The 20,643-nt window shown below is 38.4% G+C and overlaps 1 protein-coding gene across 1 annotated transcript in view; it reads right to left on the bottom strand.

The window, feature by feature from the left end:
- The window catches only part of LOC128864537 (uncharacterized), a 77,419-nt gene that overhangs the window by 41,446 nt on the left and 15,330 nt on the right, over positions 1–20,643 (bottom strand). Inside the window, exons 2-4 of the mRNA XM_054104283.1 lie at positions 7,706–7,809; positions 7,056–7,626; positions 2,435–2,557 (exon numbers count right to left, since the gene is read on the bottom strand). Coding sequence (XP_053960258.1) covers positions 2,435–2,557; positions 7,056–7,626; positions 7,706–7,809 — 798 coding nt within the window. The remainder of the gene's footprint in view (positions 1–2,434; positions 2,558–7,055; positions 7,627–7,705; positions 7,810–20,643) is intronic.

Genomic DNA, 20,643 nt, shown 5'->3' with positions numbered 1-20,643 from the left:
AGCTACAGTAGTTGGATTTTATTAACTACTTGTTGTTATTGTTTGTTTCTTGTTTTCATTTTATCTTTCAGTTTTTACATACATACATACGCTTATACTTATCTGAAGGAGAGATATGATCGAGCGACAAACGTGAAGCAAATGAATGAAAAGCTGGCAATTCATAAGCAGGTGCACATGCACACATACATATACATATTTAAATGCGTATGATTGTATGATATATGCATGCATGTGTATGTGTTAAAGTATAGTTTGGGCGCTTTCGTTTTGACAGCTCTTAATGGTTGATTTGGTGGAGTTTTGAGATTTTATAGATCGACAGCAAAATTTATGAAAAATTGCCTTCTATTGTTTTGCCATTAAATTAGATTCCAATGCTATCAGCATTAACAATCAATAAAGTATAAATCAAGATAGATTAAAATTCGATACCAACAAGTACTCAATACTGGTTATCGAATATTTTGTTTTAAATCAACCATATTTACAAATACCTCGCCACCTTGAAAACCCCAAGTGTTCCACACTCAATAAATCTAACCAAAAAGTTCCAAACTCCTCCTAACTAAGGTGAGGAAGAAGCACACAAAGTGTTCGGCATCCTTCTTCCTCTTCGTGCCAGCATATCGATCATGTCTGTGTGTTTGTATGTATGTGACGGCAGCACTCAATAAAAACAATTAATATAAGATTCTCTCTCTCTGCGCTCCGCTCACTTGACGAAAAATTTGCATGTGGAGCAACATCAAAGTTATCGAACGAGATTCGCCGCTAGTTAGAATGGTTATACTGCCATAAAACTGTTATAACTCATTATTTTCAATGCTGCCTACTCCATTTCAAGAGAGTTTCATTAGACCGCGTTCATACAGGAAGACTTTTGTTGCTCAAACCAAGCAAATTCTCTATTGGTGTTGCCCGTTATACTTAGATGGAGCTTGCGTTGTACAAATGTATGATTTTTCGAACGGCCGCCATAGTAGAATAAGTTGGTGTCTGACTACCATTCAGGATTGCGTAGGTTAGAATCTCCGTACATAAAAAACCAAATTTTAGATAGAAAGTTTTTTCTAATAGCGGTCGCCCCTCTTCAGGCAATGATAAACCTCCAGGGCATTTCCGCTATGGAGAAGCTCCTCATAAAAACCCATTTGCCGTTGGGAATCGGCTTAAAACTGTAGGTCCCTCCATTTGTGGATCAGCATCAAGACGCACACTCCAAATAGAAGGAGAAGCTTGGCCAACCACCCCAAAGAAGTGTGCACGCCAATTATTTATTTATTTTTAAGGTTGTCGTTGTTTGCGCAAACGGAGTGCATCGAAAAAATTCGAATGGTGAGCTCCATGAGCTTTATGGTTACATTGACACTGTAAAATTCAAATAAGAATTGCGTTGGGTTCAATGGACTAGAATGCTCCGGTAAAAGGCTCTTTGATTTAGGTGGATGAAAAAATATTCGGAATCGAATTGGCAAATAAAGAAGAAAAAAGTAAGACACCTGCGAAAACAAACCGAGGGTCTAGTTCCGAAGCACCTGTCTGCAGCTGGTATGAATATTTAGAGCAATTTTACACAGAATAGAGGCAGTTGGAAAAGTCGTTTTGATTTCGGCCTAAACCGATAAACGATTGTGGAGCCACATAAGAACCGTCAAACCTAAGGCTAATAGATTTACCAGGTTTGGCCATTAGCTATGGTGAAAAACACATTTGTGCGATCAACATCGGCTGCCAAGTCACAGGGCTCTCGGCAGCCGATTTCTGCCTGCTCGATTCACATTCCTCCAATCAGTCGTTGTTCAGAGGATAACGAAGTAACCCAGGTGAAGGTTATGTTGATTTTTTTGTATATCACTAACACAATCTCAGTGTTTTTGTTAACTCATCCTCTGTTACGTGAGCCCTTAAGCTGTTTCTGTCGAATTAATTGAAAGTCGGTTAACGATCTGATACTCGTATTGGCCAGAATTGTAAAGATCTTTTCACTTTGCCTCAAACTGAAGAAAACGTTAAAAGACTACTATTTACCATCATCTCTTCGTACTACTCATTTGATTATTTATTATTGTGTAAGGCTAATAAATTAAACCTAAACAAGTACAATTATGCCTTAGCAACAAAGATCATCGGCTTTTGAATAAAACAAATTTACATTTTTTCCAGTGTATTCGTTTGGTTATCTTTTTAAACACATTAAGTTGCTTTAGCGTCATCTAGCGGCCAATAGTTACAGTAAAGCAAACTTTTCCACCTTTCCATAATAGAGCTTTTCAACAATTATCCCAGTAAGCTCACCTCACGATAATGACGAAAGCACTTCCACTTCGAAGAGCTTTTTACGCATTTCACCACACATTAAGTGTGTTGAATAAATATTACAATAATAAAAAGTGGCCAGAAAAAAATAAATTAGAGCTAAATTTAAACTCACCGCTTTGCGTTTATCCGCCTCGGTTGCCGCTGAATTCGAACGGCTCCTAAACAAATCCATTACTTTGGTCATTGGTGAGCGGGATGCATCGGAACGCCGTACCGCTGTAACGGTGTGGTAGTACTGCAAGTAATGGGGCAAAAAATTGCATGAATGAAGGAAAAAGTGAGATGTGAATTTTGTATTTAGATAGACAAGGAAAAGTGAAATGAGTGCAATAAATTACCGTTAATTAGGATTTTTGTTTTCATTTCAGCAAATGAAGAGCAGATCGAAAAGTGACAGAATTGAAGGCATTTTCTTAAAGAACTACAGCACATTTGTGGATTTTTAAGATGCTAAAAATTTCCAGATATTGAAAACTAATACAATAGGGCTGTACTCTTATTGTTGTTGTTGTAGCAGCAATACTAAGCCCTGTCAGTGTAGAGTATATCACTTGTCGTCTTTGTCTAGCTCATCTAACGGTAGGCCCAGAAAAGTTGTTGTTTCGTCAGGTTGTACCCAGAGAGAAAGGGGTGTTAGGTGAGTGGTGGTTAGTATCGTGTGGGGTGCCTTCACATGCAACATTCCCATGGCAGCCGGTTCCACGTTATCGGAATGACTCGGGTTTTTCACGACCAAGAGCTGCCGCCCCAGTAAACTATCCCTGTCTAGTGCATCGTACCTTACTGTACTCTCTTCTTTTGATGCGGTGTTAATTGTTCTATAAAACTTTTCTTTCCCGACACCAACCTTAAAGCATTGAACCTTTTAGGAATTTGGAGATCTGAATTCATACAAATATTTCACTATTTTGTGATTGAGAACTCGAATTTCCTTATACACGTCACCACAGTGGGCTCTTGAAATTATGATTATCACCGTATTGTAGCTATAAATTCCTATTGACCAGTTAATACCTTCTCCAATAAATAGGGCTACAACTTGGTTAGCATGAGAAGCTCCTTCGAACGCCACCACTTCAATGGTGGCCACAGAAAGGCTGCTCAACTTTGCAGCGAATAGTGATTTCGATGACGGCTCCTATGGCAAAGAAAAGATGAATATAAAATTCACTTGGTGCCAGAAACTCTTCCGAGTCACGTCTTACAACTAACGAATTTAATATTTGAGACTTTCAATTAATTGAACCATCGCACGAACTTACATGACAAGATGCTCACTGAGCGCTAGTTGAACTAAGCGAAGCACAGGTAGCTATAGAAACCCTCACTCTTCCCTTTACCAGAGAAACTAATATACCTCAAGAGCGGCCTGGTTAGCCTGATTATCGTCATCACAAATTCCAGGAATATTATTGTAAACTGGCACTCAAATCAGCTCAAAAACGAAGTATTCGGATGCGAATCGAAAGGGAAGTAAAGCTCTTCGCGACCTCATTCGCGACCAGAGCCGAGGGCCTTGGTCGGCTCTCAGCGATCTCTATATATCTGCTTGGAATACACTGCAGTAATTCGGGAGCCTAAACTTAAATTTAAGCCTATTGATGACTACCAATGCGAATTTCGTAGAGGAAAATCAACAACCGACAACAATAATCGCAAAACATCACGAACACGGGCTAGCTAATCATTGCCTCTTCATTGATTTTAAACAAGCCTTCCACAGTGTTAAAAGATATGGGATTCAACTGCTAAGTCTCGGAATACCAGTCAAACTAATAAGGCTCGTTATCACAACGCTCACAAACCACAAAGCAAAAGGTATCATTCAAGGGAAGCTCACAGATTCTTTCTCTATTGAAACAGGTGTAAAACAAGGTCTGTCAAATTTAATTTGATGCTGCACTTCGTCGTAAAGGAGGTCTACAAAGGTGGTAACTTGTTAATTAAAAAAAACCAAATATGTGCTTGCACAGATGTCATCGCTATTCCCTCGAAAAATGCGAACGATTTAAAATAAACCATTTTAAAAATAAAAAAATAAAAAATTGCGAATTGTCTGTTTGTAAACGAGAGCAAACGATATAGGTATTTGCTGAAGTCGAGGCGGTCTACACAGGTGCAAAATTTTCATGTGGGACAGCATTTTAAGTATTTGGGAGTTGTGTTGGCATGTAGCGGTGATTCAACTTCTGTAGTCTGCAAGCAAAAGGTATTATGCTCACCTTAACTTGTTCAAGTCCCGTCTCTTGTCTAAACCTACAAAGCTAACTCTTAAAGTTGCTGACTGCGCGCTGATTGCCAACATGGAATGAAGAATTTTAAGAAAGATTTTCGGCCCAATAAGAATGAATGGAAGATGGTACCTATAGAATCCGGTACACCTCCGAACCAAACGATCTCACTCAGAACGAGACAGCTGTGCGCCTAATGGGCGTAAAGGTCAATTACAGACCGAGAATCCGATGGATAGACGCAGTGGAAAGCGATCTCAAAGATTTGGGAATACGTAACGGCGAAGCAAAAAATCACAATATCGGCCGTTTTGGAGAAGTAATGTGAAGGAAGCTTTGACGCACCCCGCGTGTAATGCTGTCAAAGAGAGAAGGAAGAAGTTTAAGCTCAATGGGAAAATGTTTATAGAAGATTTCGCCACCAATCTTTCCCTCCAACTTCACATAATTCGTGAATACTCGCACTGAGCCTTGACTCAAATGTTAAATTTCGCCCAATCTTCAGCTTTTAAGAGAAGTGGGACCCGAGGAAGGTTTACATTTTTCGGACCCAATAGAAATTAGTTCTGAAGTCCATAAGGATTTTGAAGTATTCATGATCTAAGCCAAACTTATGCTTACGTCATTGCACATTTTAAGAAGTGATTTTATATCTTCAGGTGCAGGGACTGCCTGAAGGTAACAGCTCCCGACGGGGTGGGGGTCTGGAATCGCATTGAGAGTACGTGGCGAGTTTTTAAAATTATGTTTTCATAAAAAATCGCAATATGGTGGCCCAAAAACCAGACAATACCGGAAAGCAATTGGTAAACGGGTATACTGAGGATACTATTTTGATTGGAAGCGTATCAGGCTTCTGATTCAAAGACTAAATAAATTTGGTTTATCAGGGACTCCTATCAGGGTGGCGAAATCGAGAAGATTGAAGAAGTAAAGTCCGGACGTTTAGCAAGGATATGTAACTCGTACAAAGGTGGATCATAAATGGTTTTCCAAATAACAGATGTTATTTTATTTATTTACCGCTATTTCGGTAGATGTCGCTTTTGAAGCTGTTATGTTTTGATATTTGAGTAGAAACTAAGCCATTACGCTTACACAACGCATTGAAATTATTGAATGCACTATAAAAATGGTGAAAATTTTGCAGAGACGGTTCGTAAAACTCGAACATTTTTGGGTCATCGTGAAGCACCTTGTCGGACCGCAATACAGAAATTGGTGAAAAATTCGAGCTGTTGGGACAAGTTAGTGATGTGAGGAATAAAACCCGTGCACGTCGCTCAAGAACTGCCGAAAATATTGCTGTTGTAGCCGAAAGTGTTGAAGAAAACCCAGGTTGATCCATTCCTCGTCGTTCTTTGGAAATAAGCATTTCACAAACGTCATTACACCGTATTTTGCATAAAGATTTGGGTCTTAAGGCTCATAAATTCCAGTTAACACAAGAAGTCGAACCGGCCGATCATCAACAACGTCGTGTCTTTACTGATTGGGTCGTTGAAATGCATGAAAATGATGCGGAATTCCATAAAAAAATCATCTTGAGTAATGAGGACCATTTCCACATCGGTGGCTTCGTCAACAAGCAAAATTGTCGGATCTGGGGCAAAGAAAATCCAAGAATTATTGTTGAAAATCCTCCCTACCCCCAACGTGTAACTGTTTGGTATGGTTTATGTTACGGTGGAGTCATTGGACCTTACTTTTTTGAAAATGAAGCTGGAGCAACAGTTACGGTGAAAGGATTGCGCTATCGAGAGATGATTAACTATTTTTTATGGCCGGAATTGGATGGTATTGATCTGGACAACGTTTATTTTCAACAAGACGGCGCTACGTGCCGCACAAGCAACGAAACCATTGATCTTTTACGGGAATAACACCTCTAATTGGAAAACCCTTAATTGGAAAACCCTTAATATGGACGACGCGTTTCATGCAGGTCTATTAATTTTATTGGCAAAGTAAAAAAAAAAAAACAAAAACAATCCTGATATAATCAAGGCGAATCTATTAAAGGTTGTATTAGTAAACCAGCTGATTTGTTTATTTCTTTCGCCGTGTCCATGTAGCTGTCAGCACAGAATGGAACAAGGCGAATTCATTCTTTGTTTTCTACTTTGTCGTCACAAAAAAACGTACAAAACATTGTTGTTGGTCTAGTGTTAGCACCTTTAATGAATGCGCCTGAAATTGTGTGCTAAAAATTATTAACAGAAATTTTTTCTAGAGCATAAAAAAAACTTTAGATATTTTACTTGTATTGCAAGTACACTTTTACAAATTTATATTCCTAAGACGGCACACACGAATCGCTAAAACAATTACGTTTTCCTCTTTCTTAAAGTAGTGCTTTTTGCTCTCTACTAATGCACCATTTAAATGCCACCTTCCTATAAAACAAAATCGACTTTCAAATATCCTGGCACATTTTCTGTTTCTCTACTCTTAATTTCCTGTAATCGCCTTCACTCACTCGCCTCCTCCTCACCCACTTACCTGTGCATCACTGCCTTGATGTGGATGCGCCGAACCATCTTTGTACTTATTCTTCGCACTGCCGCCCTCGGCAGCGGTTATCGTGACAGCCGGATGCTGACGTTTGTCGTGATGATGATGGCCGATCAGCCCTGAATTCTGCATGGCCACCTTCACTTGATTCATTATGCCGCCACTGCCGCCCGAGTGTGTGCTGCTGGCGCTGCTGCTTTCAGCACCAGGCGTACCAGTCACGCCGCCACTGCCGGCAACCAAAAGCGCTGAATCTTTGCGCTTCGCATCTGGCTTGGCGCGCTGTCGAAACACATCGAATATGGTCGGGCGACGATTGGGACTCGCAATACCGTGCACGGTCGACTGATTGAGCACCGGCGAGTCTTCGCCGCTACGACGTCGCTCCAGCGAACCGGAGCGCGGTGTGGCACCAACACGTTCTGTACTGCGCGATATTTTCTCCATGTTGCGATTGAGTTTCTCGAGTTTGGCTGCCTCTCGTTCTTGACGACGCGCCGTTTCACGCTCCAGTTTCCGTGCCTCCTTCTCGCGACGATTCGCTTCCTTTTCTTGACGTCTGGCGGGATGAATAGGTAAGAATTTCTATATTATCTAAGTTCATATAAGTTTTAATAAATTTTTGGCAGTTCACTCACCTCGCCTCCTTCTCCATCTTTTTGGAAGCCTTGCGTGCTGCTTTGGCATTGGGTTCCGCCGGTGCGCTGGAGGGTCGCGAACCGGGCAAGCGACCATCTTGTTCCTGAAAGTGTACATGTCGTTTGTGAGTATATGTTCTGGGCGTTTTTTGCATAAAAAGCTTTTTTTAATAATTTTTTTTTAATTAAACTTAATAAATAGAGAATCCAGAGCAGCAACTGTACAACTCAGTAGCGCCAGTAGCACTGGCTGTACATTTCTGGCGCGCGGTCTATATTTGGCGAAAAAGTACAAACAGATCCTTTGCCATACTGTTATGTGTGTATGTTTGTGCACATATAAATTACATTTACTGCAATCAAACCCCGTTATAATTGCATAAGTAGTGGTTAGACACTTGTTGACACAAGTTAAATGGCCGCAGTGAATTTTGGCCACTGGGAGTCACGCAGCGACCTAATCGAACGGGGTCAATTAATTTGTGAACGCAAGTCAACAAAGGCAGCGGATAATCATAGCATCTAAAGTAAAGGATAATGGGTCGCAATAATTGAGAGGTTGTTTGCAATGCGAACGCTGACGTAGAAATTTTTTGTCCTGTTAAGTCATATTTGGTTATGGCCAAAAACTGTCTCGTAAATTGGCAATGCAAAGCAAAAAAGTGTGAAAGTAAATAGAAAGCAACTGGAAGTGGAACCAAAAAAAGGGTGGTCCAAATCTAAGGTTCTTTTATAAAAATACAATAAATGTAAATGTTTCAGTATGCGAGGTGTGACTGTTTAACCCTCTGTTGGGCACCCGGGTTTGGCTAGACTGTCTTTTTCAGCTTTGGACGTGAGTCTAACAAATTTCTATTTTAGCTAACGACTTGAGCTTCCAGGTAGCCTTATAAAATTTAAAATTTCTATGGGTTTTTGGATATAACCTTTTAAAAAGATTCCTCGAACAGGATGAAAAAAGGCCTACCGGATACCTAATCGAAGGTTTTAAAAAAGGTGTCCAACAGAGGGTTAATAACGAGATTGACGTTATAAAATATTTTGTCTTGTTTTTATATAGGGTTTTCCAATAACAGTGTTATTTTGAATTGGATTGCGCTATCGAGAGATGATTAACGATTTTTTATGGCCGGAATTCGAAGGTATTGATCGGGACAACGTTTATTTTCAACAAGACGGCGCTACGTGCCACACAATCAACGAAACCAATGATCTTTTACGGGAAAAATTTCCGGACCGTGTCATCTCTCGAAGAGGTGATCACAATTGGCCACCGCGTGTGACTTTTTTCTTTGGGGCCACGTGAAAGAGAAGGTCTACGCCAACAGCCCAGGGTCGATTCAAGACCTCAAAGATGGAATTCGTGAGGCTGTCGAGGACATAGGGCAGCCACTTTGTAATTCGGTTATGGAAAATTTCATGAAAAGGATATTGCCCTGTCAGCGTGGTCGTGGTGTTCATTTGCCTGATGTTATTTTCCACTACTAACGGCGTACCTTCCTCTTTATAATGAAATAAACATCCGATCACTTAGATAAAAAAATAGCATTTTTCTTTGAATATCAAAATAACACCTCTTATTAGATAACCCTATGCAAGGTGGCGCAAAACTAATCACCCTATCAGAAGATTTACAATTTTTGCAACTGGAATCGTCCGTGAATCATATTTAATATTGGTGAAGTAGACAAATTTAGTACAAAGTGGCGCAAAATTAATCACCCTATCGGAAGTTTTAAATTTTTTACCAATTTGACACTAGTGAACTAGACAACTGCATTATATAAATAAACAAGCAAGCAATGGAGCGCGTAAACGTCAAATTCACTTTTTATTTAGTAAAAAAGTTAAAAAAATCAATTAGATTATTAATTTTGCGCCACCTTGTATATAATTGGCGTTTACACCCTTTTGTTTGGTGTTTCCCAAGCTCCTTCGTGAAATTGTGGTATCAACAACAACAAAGACTGCCTTCCCCAGAACATCAAAGCTCCCGATCTGGAGGAGGATACTGTTTCGATTGATAGCAACACTTCCGTCGGCGAGAAGCCAAATAAAATCCTGAAATATCGCCTTAGTGGAAAGCATATTTTTCAATCTTGATTTAAACTTTTCAAATAAAGAACACTTTTTTATTGTAATTTTGTTAACAAAAAATAAAAAAATTCTAAAATCACGCTGAATCCATTTTAAATTCAGAACTCTGTTTTAAAGGCAAGCTTTTCAGTTGACTGTAGCAGAGTCAAAATAGTATTTTTGTTAAAATGCAGTTTTAAATGCCAAACCTGCCCCTAGGTAACTAGGTTACATGGCAAGAGCACCACCTGCGAAAAATGACAAAATTTATACAAAGAAAAAGCATCTACAGCCATCCAGTGCTGCTGATGAAGTGGAGAAGAGAAAAGGGATCAAGGCTGGCTGCTATTCACAAAAGGTACACCAAGGAACCTAAAGCGCTTAGCCGCCAGACCCGGATAATTGCAGAGGAAGTCTCTTTCTCTGCAGGATCCCCACAGTTTATGCGCAATTTGGGCGAAGCAATTATTAGCTCTTGCATCACGATACCGCTCCTGCTCACACATCGTTGCTTGTGCGCGACTTTTTGGTCAAAAACAACACACTATTCTCCAGATCTGGCCCCCTGTGACTTTTTCTTGTTCCCGAAACTGAAGAGGCCCATGAAAGGATGACGCTATGCTACCATTGACGAGATAAAGACGGCATCGAAGGAGGAGCTGAACAAGATAAAAAAATGTTTTTTTGAAGTGCTTCGAAGATTGGAAAAAACGTTGGCACAAGTTCCTGATATCTCATGGGGATTACTTTGAAGGGGACAAAATATATATTAATGAATAAATAAATAATTTTTGAAAAAATTCGCGATACTTTTTGAACATACAGCGTATGACTGAAAAATACTTAAAAATTCATGGTGAAAAGAATACATTTTGTTAAGCATATCCGAGGTTCCTACGTCAGCTAAAGTTCCCCTCAAAAATTTTCTTTACCCATAGCTATCAAGCAAACTTGAAATCTATCAGCCTCCTTAAATATTGATTTTAGTTGCTGTTGTTGTAACATCATACACATTCCTAATACATGTCCAGGAAATGCTGCTGGAGTGATAGCCCGGATCGTTTTGTAATCCAGGTCGTTCCGGCTACGTAGCACCGACTGTCGTGGGAACATCTGCTTTTGGTCTACCCTGTGGATGTGTAGCAAGGCATCTGTAGAGTGAGGAGCTGACTCTAAGCTTCTCAAAGCTGTATGCGCCACACCATAATTACTCATCCAGCTCTCTTTTTATTATAAGCTTAGATGCCTTTTTTCGCTGCCATTTTGCCTGTTGGTAGTAAATTTTACAAGAACACAACGAGCCCAAAATTTTAAAAGGTATTATCCATACACTTCAAAGAATATACAACAACAACTTACAAATAAAAAAAGAAAGTCAAAAGATAAAAGTGTGTTTCACCAAGCCAAAGAGCCAAAACAAAATTAAAGACGAAAGAGCACGAGTTTTCTGAAGTGACAATTATTCCATCTGTTGAACCCAGCTGACTCCCATGACAATCCTCTCCTCATAGTGAAATTACGTTTGCTATTTTTAAACCCAATGTCTACTTAATCTGCAGATGTATGTATGTACGTAAATATGTAAGTATGCAAAATGCGTACATGAAAGCAATCAACGCGCCAGCTGATGCCAAGAATATTTCGCTGTACGCTGCTTGTTGATCAATTACGTCATGACGTGACGAAGAACACGTTGTTGTATGTTTGTATGTGTGTATATAAAAGCACTGCCTGATGTCTGTATGTGGTATGCAAATACAGCTGAGAACTTGAAGAACCAGAACCGTTGAGAATATATTAAACAAAAAGAAAAAAAAATATTATAATAAAGTAAAAAGGGAACGTCAATGTGCCAGATGAAGCCATGGAAGCGAGGCGCAATAAAACAAATGCGAATGCAACAAGTTCCTAAGAAAGTGTAAACTGGAAAGTTGAAACCTTCGGCACAAAGTAAAGTCACGTGTTTGCTAGCAGCAGCACATAAACAAATGGCAACCTAAGATGGAAGGAGTGAAATAGAATCAATAAAGGAACATGGAAGCTGGCTGAGAGGCATGCACACATACATATGTACATATATGTATAGGCTTCGTGAATAAGTAGCTACATAAATATATGTACGTATGTATGTACGTATGTATGTATGTATGTATGCATGTATATGTGTATGCATGTATGTTTGTATGTACATCTTTAAATTTCATTTGGCTAAAGTAGATTATCTGCGTATTATTCGAAGAAGCGCCAGCGGGAACTAATGAAATGCTTGAAAATACGAGTATTTTGTGTATTCATAAATAACTACATACATATTTATTTTTAAATTGGCATGCCTTTTATTTTATATTTTGGTTATCAACGCTTTGTTCACTTAATGATTTTTTGTAGCAATCCATGATCCAATAATAAAATGTGTTTGACCACTGATTTCGGATGCTACAGGGTCCGGCACTCGAAGTGTAACCAACCATCATCTGTCTGTTAGTTGGCTAAATGACAGTCCAGAGTATTGTTTACAAAGCGCGCAGAAGCATTTTGCCGAGAGTAAACGCGAAATAAAAAAATCTGTAATGGATTTCAAACGTAAAAGTGTGATTGCATTATGTTTGGCTGGCAAATCACAACCAGCGATTGTGCGTGAGCTAGAGCACCTTAAAGTAAATAAAGTTTTTGTATATCCCATTCGTCATTATTCGTTACAACGACACTGGTAACATCGCGAAACGTCAAGGAGGTGGTCATCAAAAGACTGCAACGTCACGTGAAATGCTTCAAAAAGTGAAGAAACCCCGACGAAGTGCCAATCAAATGGCAAAAGAACTGAAAATATCTGACCGTAGCATCCGCCGTATACTGAAAACGATCTCAAAGTCAAGCCTTACAAGATCCAAAGGCGCATGATCTCACACCAAAGCAGCAACAGGTCAGACTTGAGAGAACGAAAGAGTTGCTTCGCTTGGCCGAAAGCGGTCAATTACCGAACACTGTGTTTTGTGACGAGAAAATTTTTCAAATTGCGCAATTCGTTAACTCCCAAAATGATATGGTTTATTTGACTGACCGTTCATACGAGAAATTGAGTCATCAATTGGCCACCCGCCACAGGTAATGGTTTGGGCCGCTGTAACCGCAGATGAGTGCTCTACAATCGTTTTCATCGAGCCTGGCGTCAAAGTAAATGGGAAATATTATCGGGAAAGTATTATGGTCGTTGCTTCGAAGCCGTGGGCAGACAAACATTTCGGTGGCAGACCATGGACGTTTCAAGAGGGCTCGGCACCGTCTCACAAAGTTCGAGTGAACCGAGAATGGCTAAACAACAACGTTCCGAACTTCATATTGTCCACACAATGGCTCTCAAATTCACCAGACGCGAATCCGGTGGATTACTCTCTTTTTGGGCTATTTTGGAGAGCAAAGTCCGAACTAAAAGATTCAACAGTCATGAGGTGCTGAAAAAAGCCATTGTTCGCGAGTGGGCCAAAATACCTGCAAGTCACATTCGGGCAGCTTGCGATTCGTTTCTGGACCGTCTCAACGCCATAGTCAAGGCAAAAGGTAGTCCTATCGAGCAAAAGTAAGTTGATTCTTAATTTTGTATTATTTTCACATATTTTTTACTTTGAAATGAATAAAAGTAATTTTCCAAACTAAATTTATAGTTCTTTTTAATTGGTTACACTTCGAGTGCCGCACCCTGTACTTAATCCATTGATGTAATTCGGAAGTAAGGGAAAAAGTAGCATAAGTTTATCCAAGTAAAAAATTTAAAAAGAGTCTTAAACCATAGAATAATTTTATGTTATTTTACTTATATTTTCATTTGTGAATGTTACGTTGCCCAATCGGTTCTGGGCTAAGGCAAATGCACATGGATATCTCTTTCCTTAAGATCTTCTGCTCGTAAACGTCTTCGAATCGTGTCTTTGGATACATTCAGACCATTTTTCCTTAAAACGGCTTCAGTTTCACGCAACAGTTCGACTTTGTCACAAACAAATCAATAATTTTCTGATTTTGCTTTGGAGAGGTATTTTTTTGAGCCTCGTCCGGGGAAGTCCTCAAAGTTTTTAACTGGAGTAGAGTAGACGAATGGGTTCGTGCGTGACTACCATTCGGGAGTACGTAAGTTCGAGTCTCCGTGCATGAAACAGTAAAATGATAGAAAAAACTTTTTCTAATACCGCTATACCGCCCCTCGGCAGGCAATGGCAAACCTTCGAGTGTATTTCTGCCATGAAAAAGCTCTTCATAAGAAATTTCTGCCGTTCGGAGTCAGCCAAAAACTGTAGGTCGTTCCATTTTTTAAAAAACATCAAAAGGCACATCGCAAATAGGAGGAGGAGCTCGGCCAAACACCTAACAGAAGTGTACGCGCCAATTATAAATTCGAATGCGATCTACTCAGCAACGTTTAGAGGGTTTTCGAAACGATTAAGTAGATTTTGTGCGCCGATTCTTCACTATGGATCAATTTTGGGTCTATCACCATGATCCTAAACCAAAACAAGAGGCTAAAGAGTGGTGTGAATTTGTTTCATTGGCTCCGAAACGCGTTCGTGTCCAGAAATTGTCAGTTTTTTGGAGTGCGAAAGGAATTTTGTTTGTGGATTACTTGCAAACTGGTAAAGCAATAAATTCTGAATATTATTGTATCCTTTTGGACCAACTGATGGAGAAAGTTCGTGAAAAATATCCAGTTTGCAAAAAAAAAAAATCTTTTCCATCATTACAATGGCTAAAATCTATGCATTGAAGTTCGAGTTGTTGGAGCATCCACCGCTTCCAGACTTAAAAAAATGCACGCCTGGAACGCGTTTTTCATCATATGATGAGGTTACAACAGCTGTGGAAGCGTTTTTTGCAGAGGTTCCATATTAACAGTTCAGGGGTTAGGGACCGTCAGAATTTTCAAAAAATTGTGTGTTTTTTTCCATTTTCTTAAAGTATGCGTGCCTGCTCGAAGAATTTTTTTTTTTAAATTGCGAGTTTTTAAACAATTAATTGTTGGGGTTTTTCTCGAAAATCTGAAATATATTGCCTGAGGCCGCCATATTGTTAATTTTGAAAAAAAAGCTTCGATCAGGCACAAGATTAATTGATTTTAGATGAATCTCCAAGGACTTGTGATGATCACCGCAAGGGACTTCTGGAGAAACGGGTTCCGCGCAAACAGCGATAACTTTTACAATTATAAAATTTTTTTTTTGTTGAAATTTTGCTAAAGTCAAGTCAAAACATGATGTATTAATGCTATGTTTTTATTTTTGTCTTTATTTTACAATTGACTAGCAAAAAAAATTATTGAAAATCAGCATTTTTTCAGGCCTCTGACTACCACTAACCTCTTTAGAGATGGAATTCATAAATTGGATTTTCGTTGGAACAAATGTATTCGTTTTCAGGGAGACTTTACGGAAAAATAAAGTGTATTTCCAACCATAAAATTGTTTTTTCTTATCGAACCGCAAAACTTATTGTGCAACCTAGTATATGGAAGTGTACTGCAGCTTGCAATATTAAAAAAAAATTGCTAAAAATCAATTAAGGCATAGTTTTTGATGACTTAAAAATGAAAATTGAAAATGAAATGAAAATTTTTGACTTCTAAGATTTTGCAAAAAAAAAATGTTGACCTGATTCAAGAGTCCGTTAGAAACATAATTAGCTCAGTTAAACTAATTAATTTGAAATTTTGTACAATTCTGCTAAAAATACATTTCCCTTGTTAAATTATATCTGAAAAGTCCTATTCAAATTGAAGCATCGAGAATTGGCTGTCTGATGTATCGGAAAATCAGAGACTCAAAGAAATACAAAGCTCGCCAAAAACACAATTAACACAATTGCACATTTAATCTGTCGATGCAGCAAAATTTTACCAAATTATTTTTATAAATATTTTGCCTACCTACTGCTAGAGATACCTAAACGCACAGTTCAATTTGCACTAAAATTTAATATTCATGCAACAAAGCTCCCAAATGGGAACAAGGCCACATTTAATAATAATAAAATTAAATAAATCATTAGCAGAGTTCTTCAAGAGACACGCGTTCCAAAGCTGGTAAAATGTATTCCACTCACGTGCGCATCGCGTATACAAGCATAGGTATGTATGTATATATGTAAGTATGTATGTATCTACATTGCACTCCAAGGGCGAAGCGTCAATAGAAAAAAGACACAACGAATTTTGGTGAATGGGTAAACAAAATGTAAATATTGGAAAAAAAATAAATAAAATAAAATAAAAAAGTATTGGAAAAAGAAGTAAATTACTCAACATGCAAATCAAGTTCAACCAAACGAGAAATACTTCTAAAACGATAAGAAACCACAAAAAATGTCCAATACATACAAGACATGCGAGAGGCGAAAAACTAAACTAAAACAAACAACAAACGAATCAACTAAAAGATTAACATAAAAAATACAAAATTAATACAAAATAAAAGAAATATATTTCAAAAACGATGAGAAAAGCACGACGAAACGGTTCAAAGTACGCCAATGACAGAACGGGATAAAAAAAAATAATGTATAGAGGAGTTACTAAAATAAATTAAGGAATTAGGAGAAACCTAAGATAGCAGGCAATGTGCTAATTATTATTAACCATTTATCATTTCCAAGCGCTTCGACAGCCATATTTCGGAACTTCTGCTATAGTCATTCGTTCTGTTATTTATTATTATGCCATTCTTATTATTTTACTTTAATATGGAATAAAAAAACATGAAACACCAACAACTCTGGACCCGAAAAATTGCTTCAAATTCAATCCAATCTATGGGATAAGTTAGGTTAGGTAGAGCTGGCTGATCTGTAAAATGATCTCACTTATGCCACTAAGGTTTATTGTGTTGAAAGTGCTATGTGTCTGGAGCCGAAGATATCATTTTATATAATTAAAAATGCACGTCTTCGTGAGTTTTATCAAGCCGTTCAGCCCTCAACCTAAGTCAAAAAATTGCTTGTAGCGGAAAATATGGAAATATACCAAAAGCTTTCTTGCGCATTCACCTTAATCTTTACGAGGTTTTCGTCTTCGGTGACCCCAAGTAAAATTGTTTGTTTAAAACTTCCGTGGAACCATTTAACTCTCTAACTATCTTTTTCAACTAATTCCACTAGTCTACAAGGAAAAGTATCCGAAATAATTTAAACTAATATCTGCTTCTCTGTCCATGCGAAATTCGGATTGATAACTAAAATTAATTTATTAGTTTGAGTTTTCGAGATATCCTAACCTAAAAGTGCAAAAAACCCCATTTTTGCCCATATTTGAGGTTATGTAGCCTTGCAGATGTTTTCTTTCACCAAAATTAAAGGATGGCATCTTTAAATACAATCCTTCTTTTTTCAAATGGCGTTTTGTTTGCTCAAATATCAATTTTTTTCGCAGAGATATCGCATTTTGAAATTTTCATGTTTCGAAATTTTCCTACACCTGAAAATCGATTAAGATAACATAGACATGATATAGTCGCTTACTAATTTTCTTGGGTTTGAGGGCCTGAAATATATGGATTAATAGTATGTAAATTTGGAGTTTGTGGGAAAGCCTGCTTGCGGTTATGTGGGTTAGCCTGCTCGCGGTATGATAGGGGTGGTTTCTAGGGGTTAGGGCTGTGTGTGACTCGGTACCCAAAGGTTAGATAGTGTAGGGATGTGGTGAGTCAGCACACTTATGGTGTGAGACAAAATTTTAAGAAAAATAAGACTCAATTCAAGAAAATTAGTAATCGAATATATCATGTCTATGTTATCTTAATCGATTTTCAGGTGTAGGAAAATTTCGAAACATGAAAATTTCAAAATGCGATATCTCTGCGAAAAAAAATGATATTTGAGCAAACAAAACGCCATTTGAAAAAAGAAGGATTGTATTTAAAGATGCCATCCTTTAATTTTATTGAAAGAAAACATCTGCAAGGCTACATAACCTCAAATATGGGCAAAAATGGGTTTTTTTGCACTTTTAGGTTAGGATATCTCGAAAACTCAAACTAATAGAGCAATTCTGAGGCCAGATTTGGATTCAGCGCATCATAAACCTTCGGAAATATATAGTCTGGTTTCTGGGTCTGAATGTTGGTTAAATTTTGTCGGCCTGTGTTCTCAACCTAACCTACATTTATGTAGAAGGTAGATGGTTAAAATGTACTACAAATAAATTTATTGTTAATTCTACTATGGCATTGTGAGAGTTATAGCTGTATGCGCTTTACGACAGCATAGTCATAGCGAATAAAGATCCAGCGTCTACGGTGGCTGGGCCATACCGTCCGAATAGATGCAAATGCTCCGGCTCGGGAAGTATTCGATGCGATACCAGCTGGTGATAGCAGAGAAAAACGGAGGCCTCTTTTGCATTGGAAAGATCCGGTGGTGAAGGACTTGGATTCACTTGATGTTTCCCACTGGCGCCGGTTAGCATGAGAAATAACTGACTGGTGCGCTCTGTTAAACCCGGCCAAAACCACGTAAGCAGTTAACGCGACAATCAAGAAGAGAAGAAGAAATTTAAGAACAGAAATTATATTCGAAGTTTTGTTACATCCTATATTCGTTAAACTATTTACCTTTTCCCCCAAAATATTGAACTTATAACCTGACGTAAAAAAACCCCGACTCTCTGCGCTACTAGTGGTTTCTGCAAAGTTTACCCAGGGCAAATCTTCTTCCATATTTATTAGCGTTTGAACGTGCTGAGTGATCAGTATTAGACAGAGTTATTATAGAAACTCCCACAATCCTGGCCAAAAAAAATTTCTCATGATACGACATTTTCCTATTAGTTGCCTGGCCCGAGCATTCAACTCACTTTGGGTTTTCTGTAAGAAATTGTTAAGAAAAAGGGGTAAATAGCTGTACTTCAGGGGAAGCACAAAGATTTTTATTCATTATGCAATAAAATCAATGGGTTGAGCAACCCTTGTAACCTAGGCTGGGAAAAGTAATTGGATTAATTCTTCCTCCCTCTGTTTGGCACGATAACCGACCCCTGTTGGACACAACAATTCGATGTATAATAATTGCTATTATAGCAATTGAACTTCTTAAGCTTATTAGCAGAAATAGATTTTAGGGATTTGAAGTTATTAAAGGTGGCTTTTTGATATTCTGAACGTTAGCGGTCGGCAGGGAACAGGTAAACTTATTGCTTTAAACAAAGGACTCTAATATTAGAATGGCTATGATCAGCCAGAGTTTATCAGCCAGAGCCAATAATCGGAATCAGTTCCGTAGGAATCATGAATAGGATCGGCGATTATGTATGCAATTTACATAAAGAGCGATGGTCTGGTCTAAAACGCTGCAGAATTGCAAAGTGTTTTGTGACAAGTCCGAACAGAAAACTGTCAAACTTTCTACTATCATAAAACTTGGGAGAAGTGACGATCAGTTGATGATCGGTATTATTACAAGACACAACCCATGGGGTCAGTATATGACCACTAATGGAATCATTGAGGACCCGATATACCTATCTTGCTTGGAGGAGGCGGATAGCACAGATCACTTTCTCTGTGAATGTCCTGCCTTTGCAAGAGCAAGGCTACAAATTTTGGGTTCCGATGTCGTGTGAATGAGTAATATTCGTTCTCTAAAACTGAAGGATATTTACAGATTTGCCTAAGAATCTGGAAAATTCTCAAAGGACTAACTACCTTTGCATTTGTCTCTATTCTTTCCTATCTCTTTTTCTTATACTTTTCTCCTTTCCTCCTTGACTATTTACCCTCTTTCCAGAGCTTTAAATGCAACGGGCTTTTTAGCCTGAGTGTTTTAGGAGCCACCTCTTGGTGCTCCTTGGCTCGACCTATTCAAATTTCATTTCAATTTTAAGAATGGCTATAAAAAGCTTATCTATTTCATCTACCTCAAGTTACTATTACTATTACTAAAGTTACTGTTACACTATTAGGACCTTTCCAACTTGGAAGAACCCATTAGTGATAATATTAAAAAAGTTTTTTCAACAGCTCTTCCGCCACAAAACAACTGCTCATAAAAAGAAGATATCTACCGTGCAGAATCGGTGTAAAACAGTGGGTTCCCCTTTCCGGTGGTTTGCAGAATAAGACTTCGAGCTTTAAACTGATATCTTAAATGTTTTGAAAAAAAGAAGGGACCAATAATTTCCCCCCTAGTTCTATAACTAAATATATTTAAACCAGCCCATTCTTTGGCGAATCCAATAAGTCAATTCAACAAGACTGTATCTAAATTATCCAGCTACTCGGAGAAGTGTTTCCTCACAAATATAGGCCCCTTCTTTACGCCAAGCCTTAGCAAGTGATATTTGTCATGATGAAGCAACTGGTATAAAAAAAAACATATCTTGGCACCTTTTTCCAGCTGCCTAAAATTACATTTCTTTGTAAAATATTGAGTTCAATCAATTTAATGGGGTATAACCATATTCGCTGGCAGCGAAAAGTTTTTTGTTGCTTTTACATGCAAATGTTTCGTCAAGTGAGCCGAGCAGAGAGATAGCGAGCAGAGAAGTAGCGAATAGAAGAGGATTTCTGAAGCTCTGAATTGCTTAATAGACTCTACCTCTTTCTCAATATAGAAATTTTTATTCGGAGCGCTAAACTTGCCGACCATAAGACCAATAATCCAGTACACCGTCCAGTAGCTGCATATTAGTTTTTGAGACCCCGAGAGTCAAAGTGCCCATTATACTCTGTAGATGTTCACTTATTTTATTTGCTGTTAGTAGTTGCTCTGTCCCTCTTATTAACTTTTGAAAGCAAGAAACACAGAACCGGTTCCTAAGTACTTTTCTCCACCACTATGACTTTGGGTCCGCTACACATTGCGGACTACAGCTACTGCTGTCGTATATA

Source organism: Anastrepha ludens, chromosome 2 (genome assembly GCF_028408465.1).
Source record: "Anastrepha ludens isolate Willacy chromosome 2, idAnaLude1.1, whole genome shotgun sequence".
Lineage (NCBI taxonomy): Eukaryota > Metazoa > Arthropoda > Insecta > Diptera > Tephritidae > Anastrepha > Anastrepha ludens.
The sequence above is the reverse complement of the archived record's forward strand: the minus strand, read 5'-3'. Positions and strand labels throughout refer to the sequence as shown.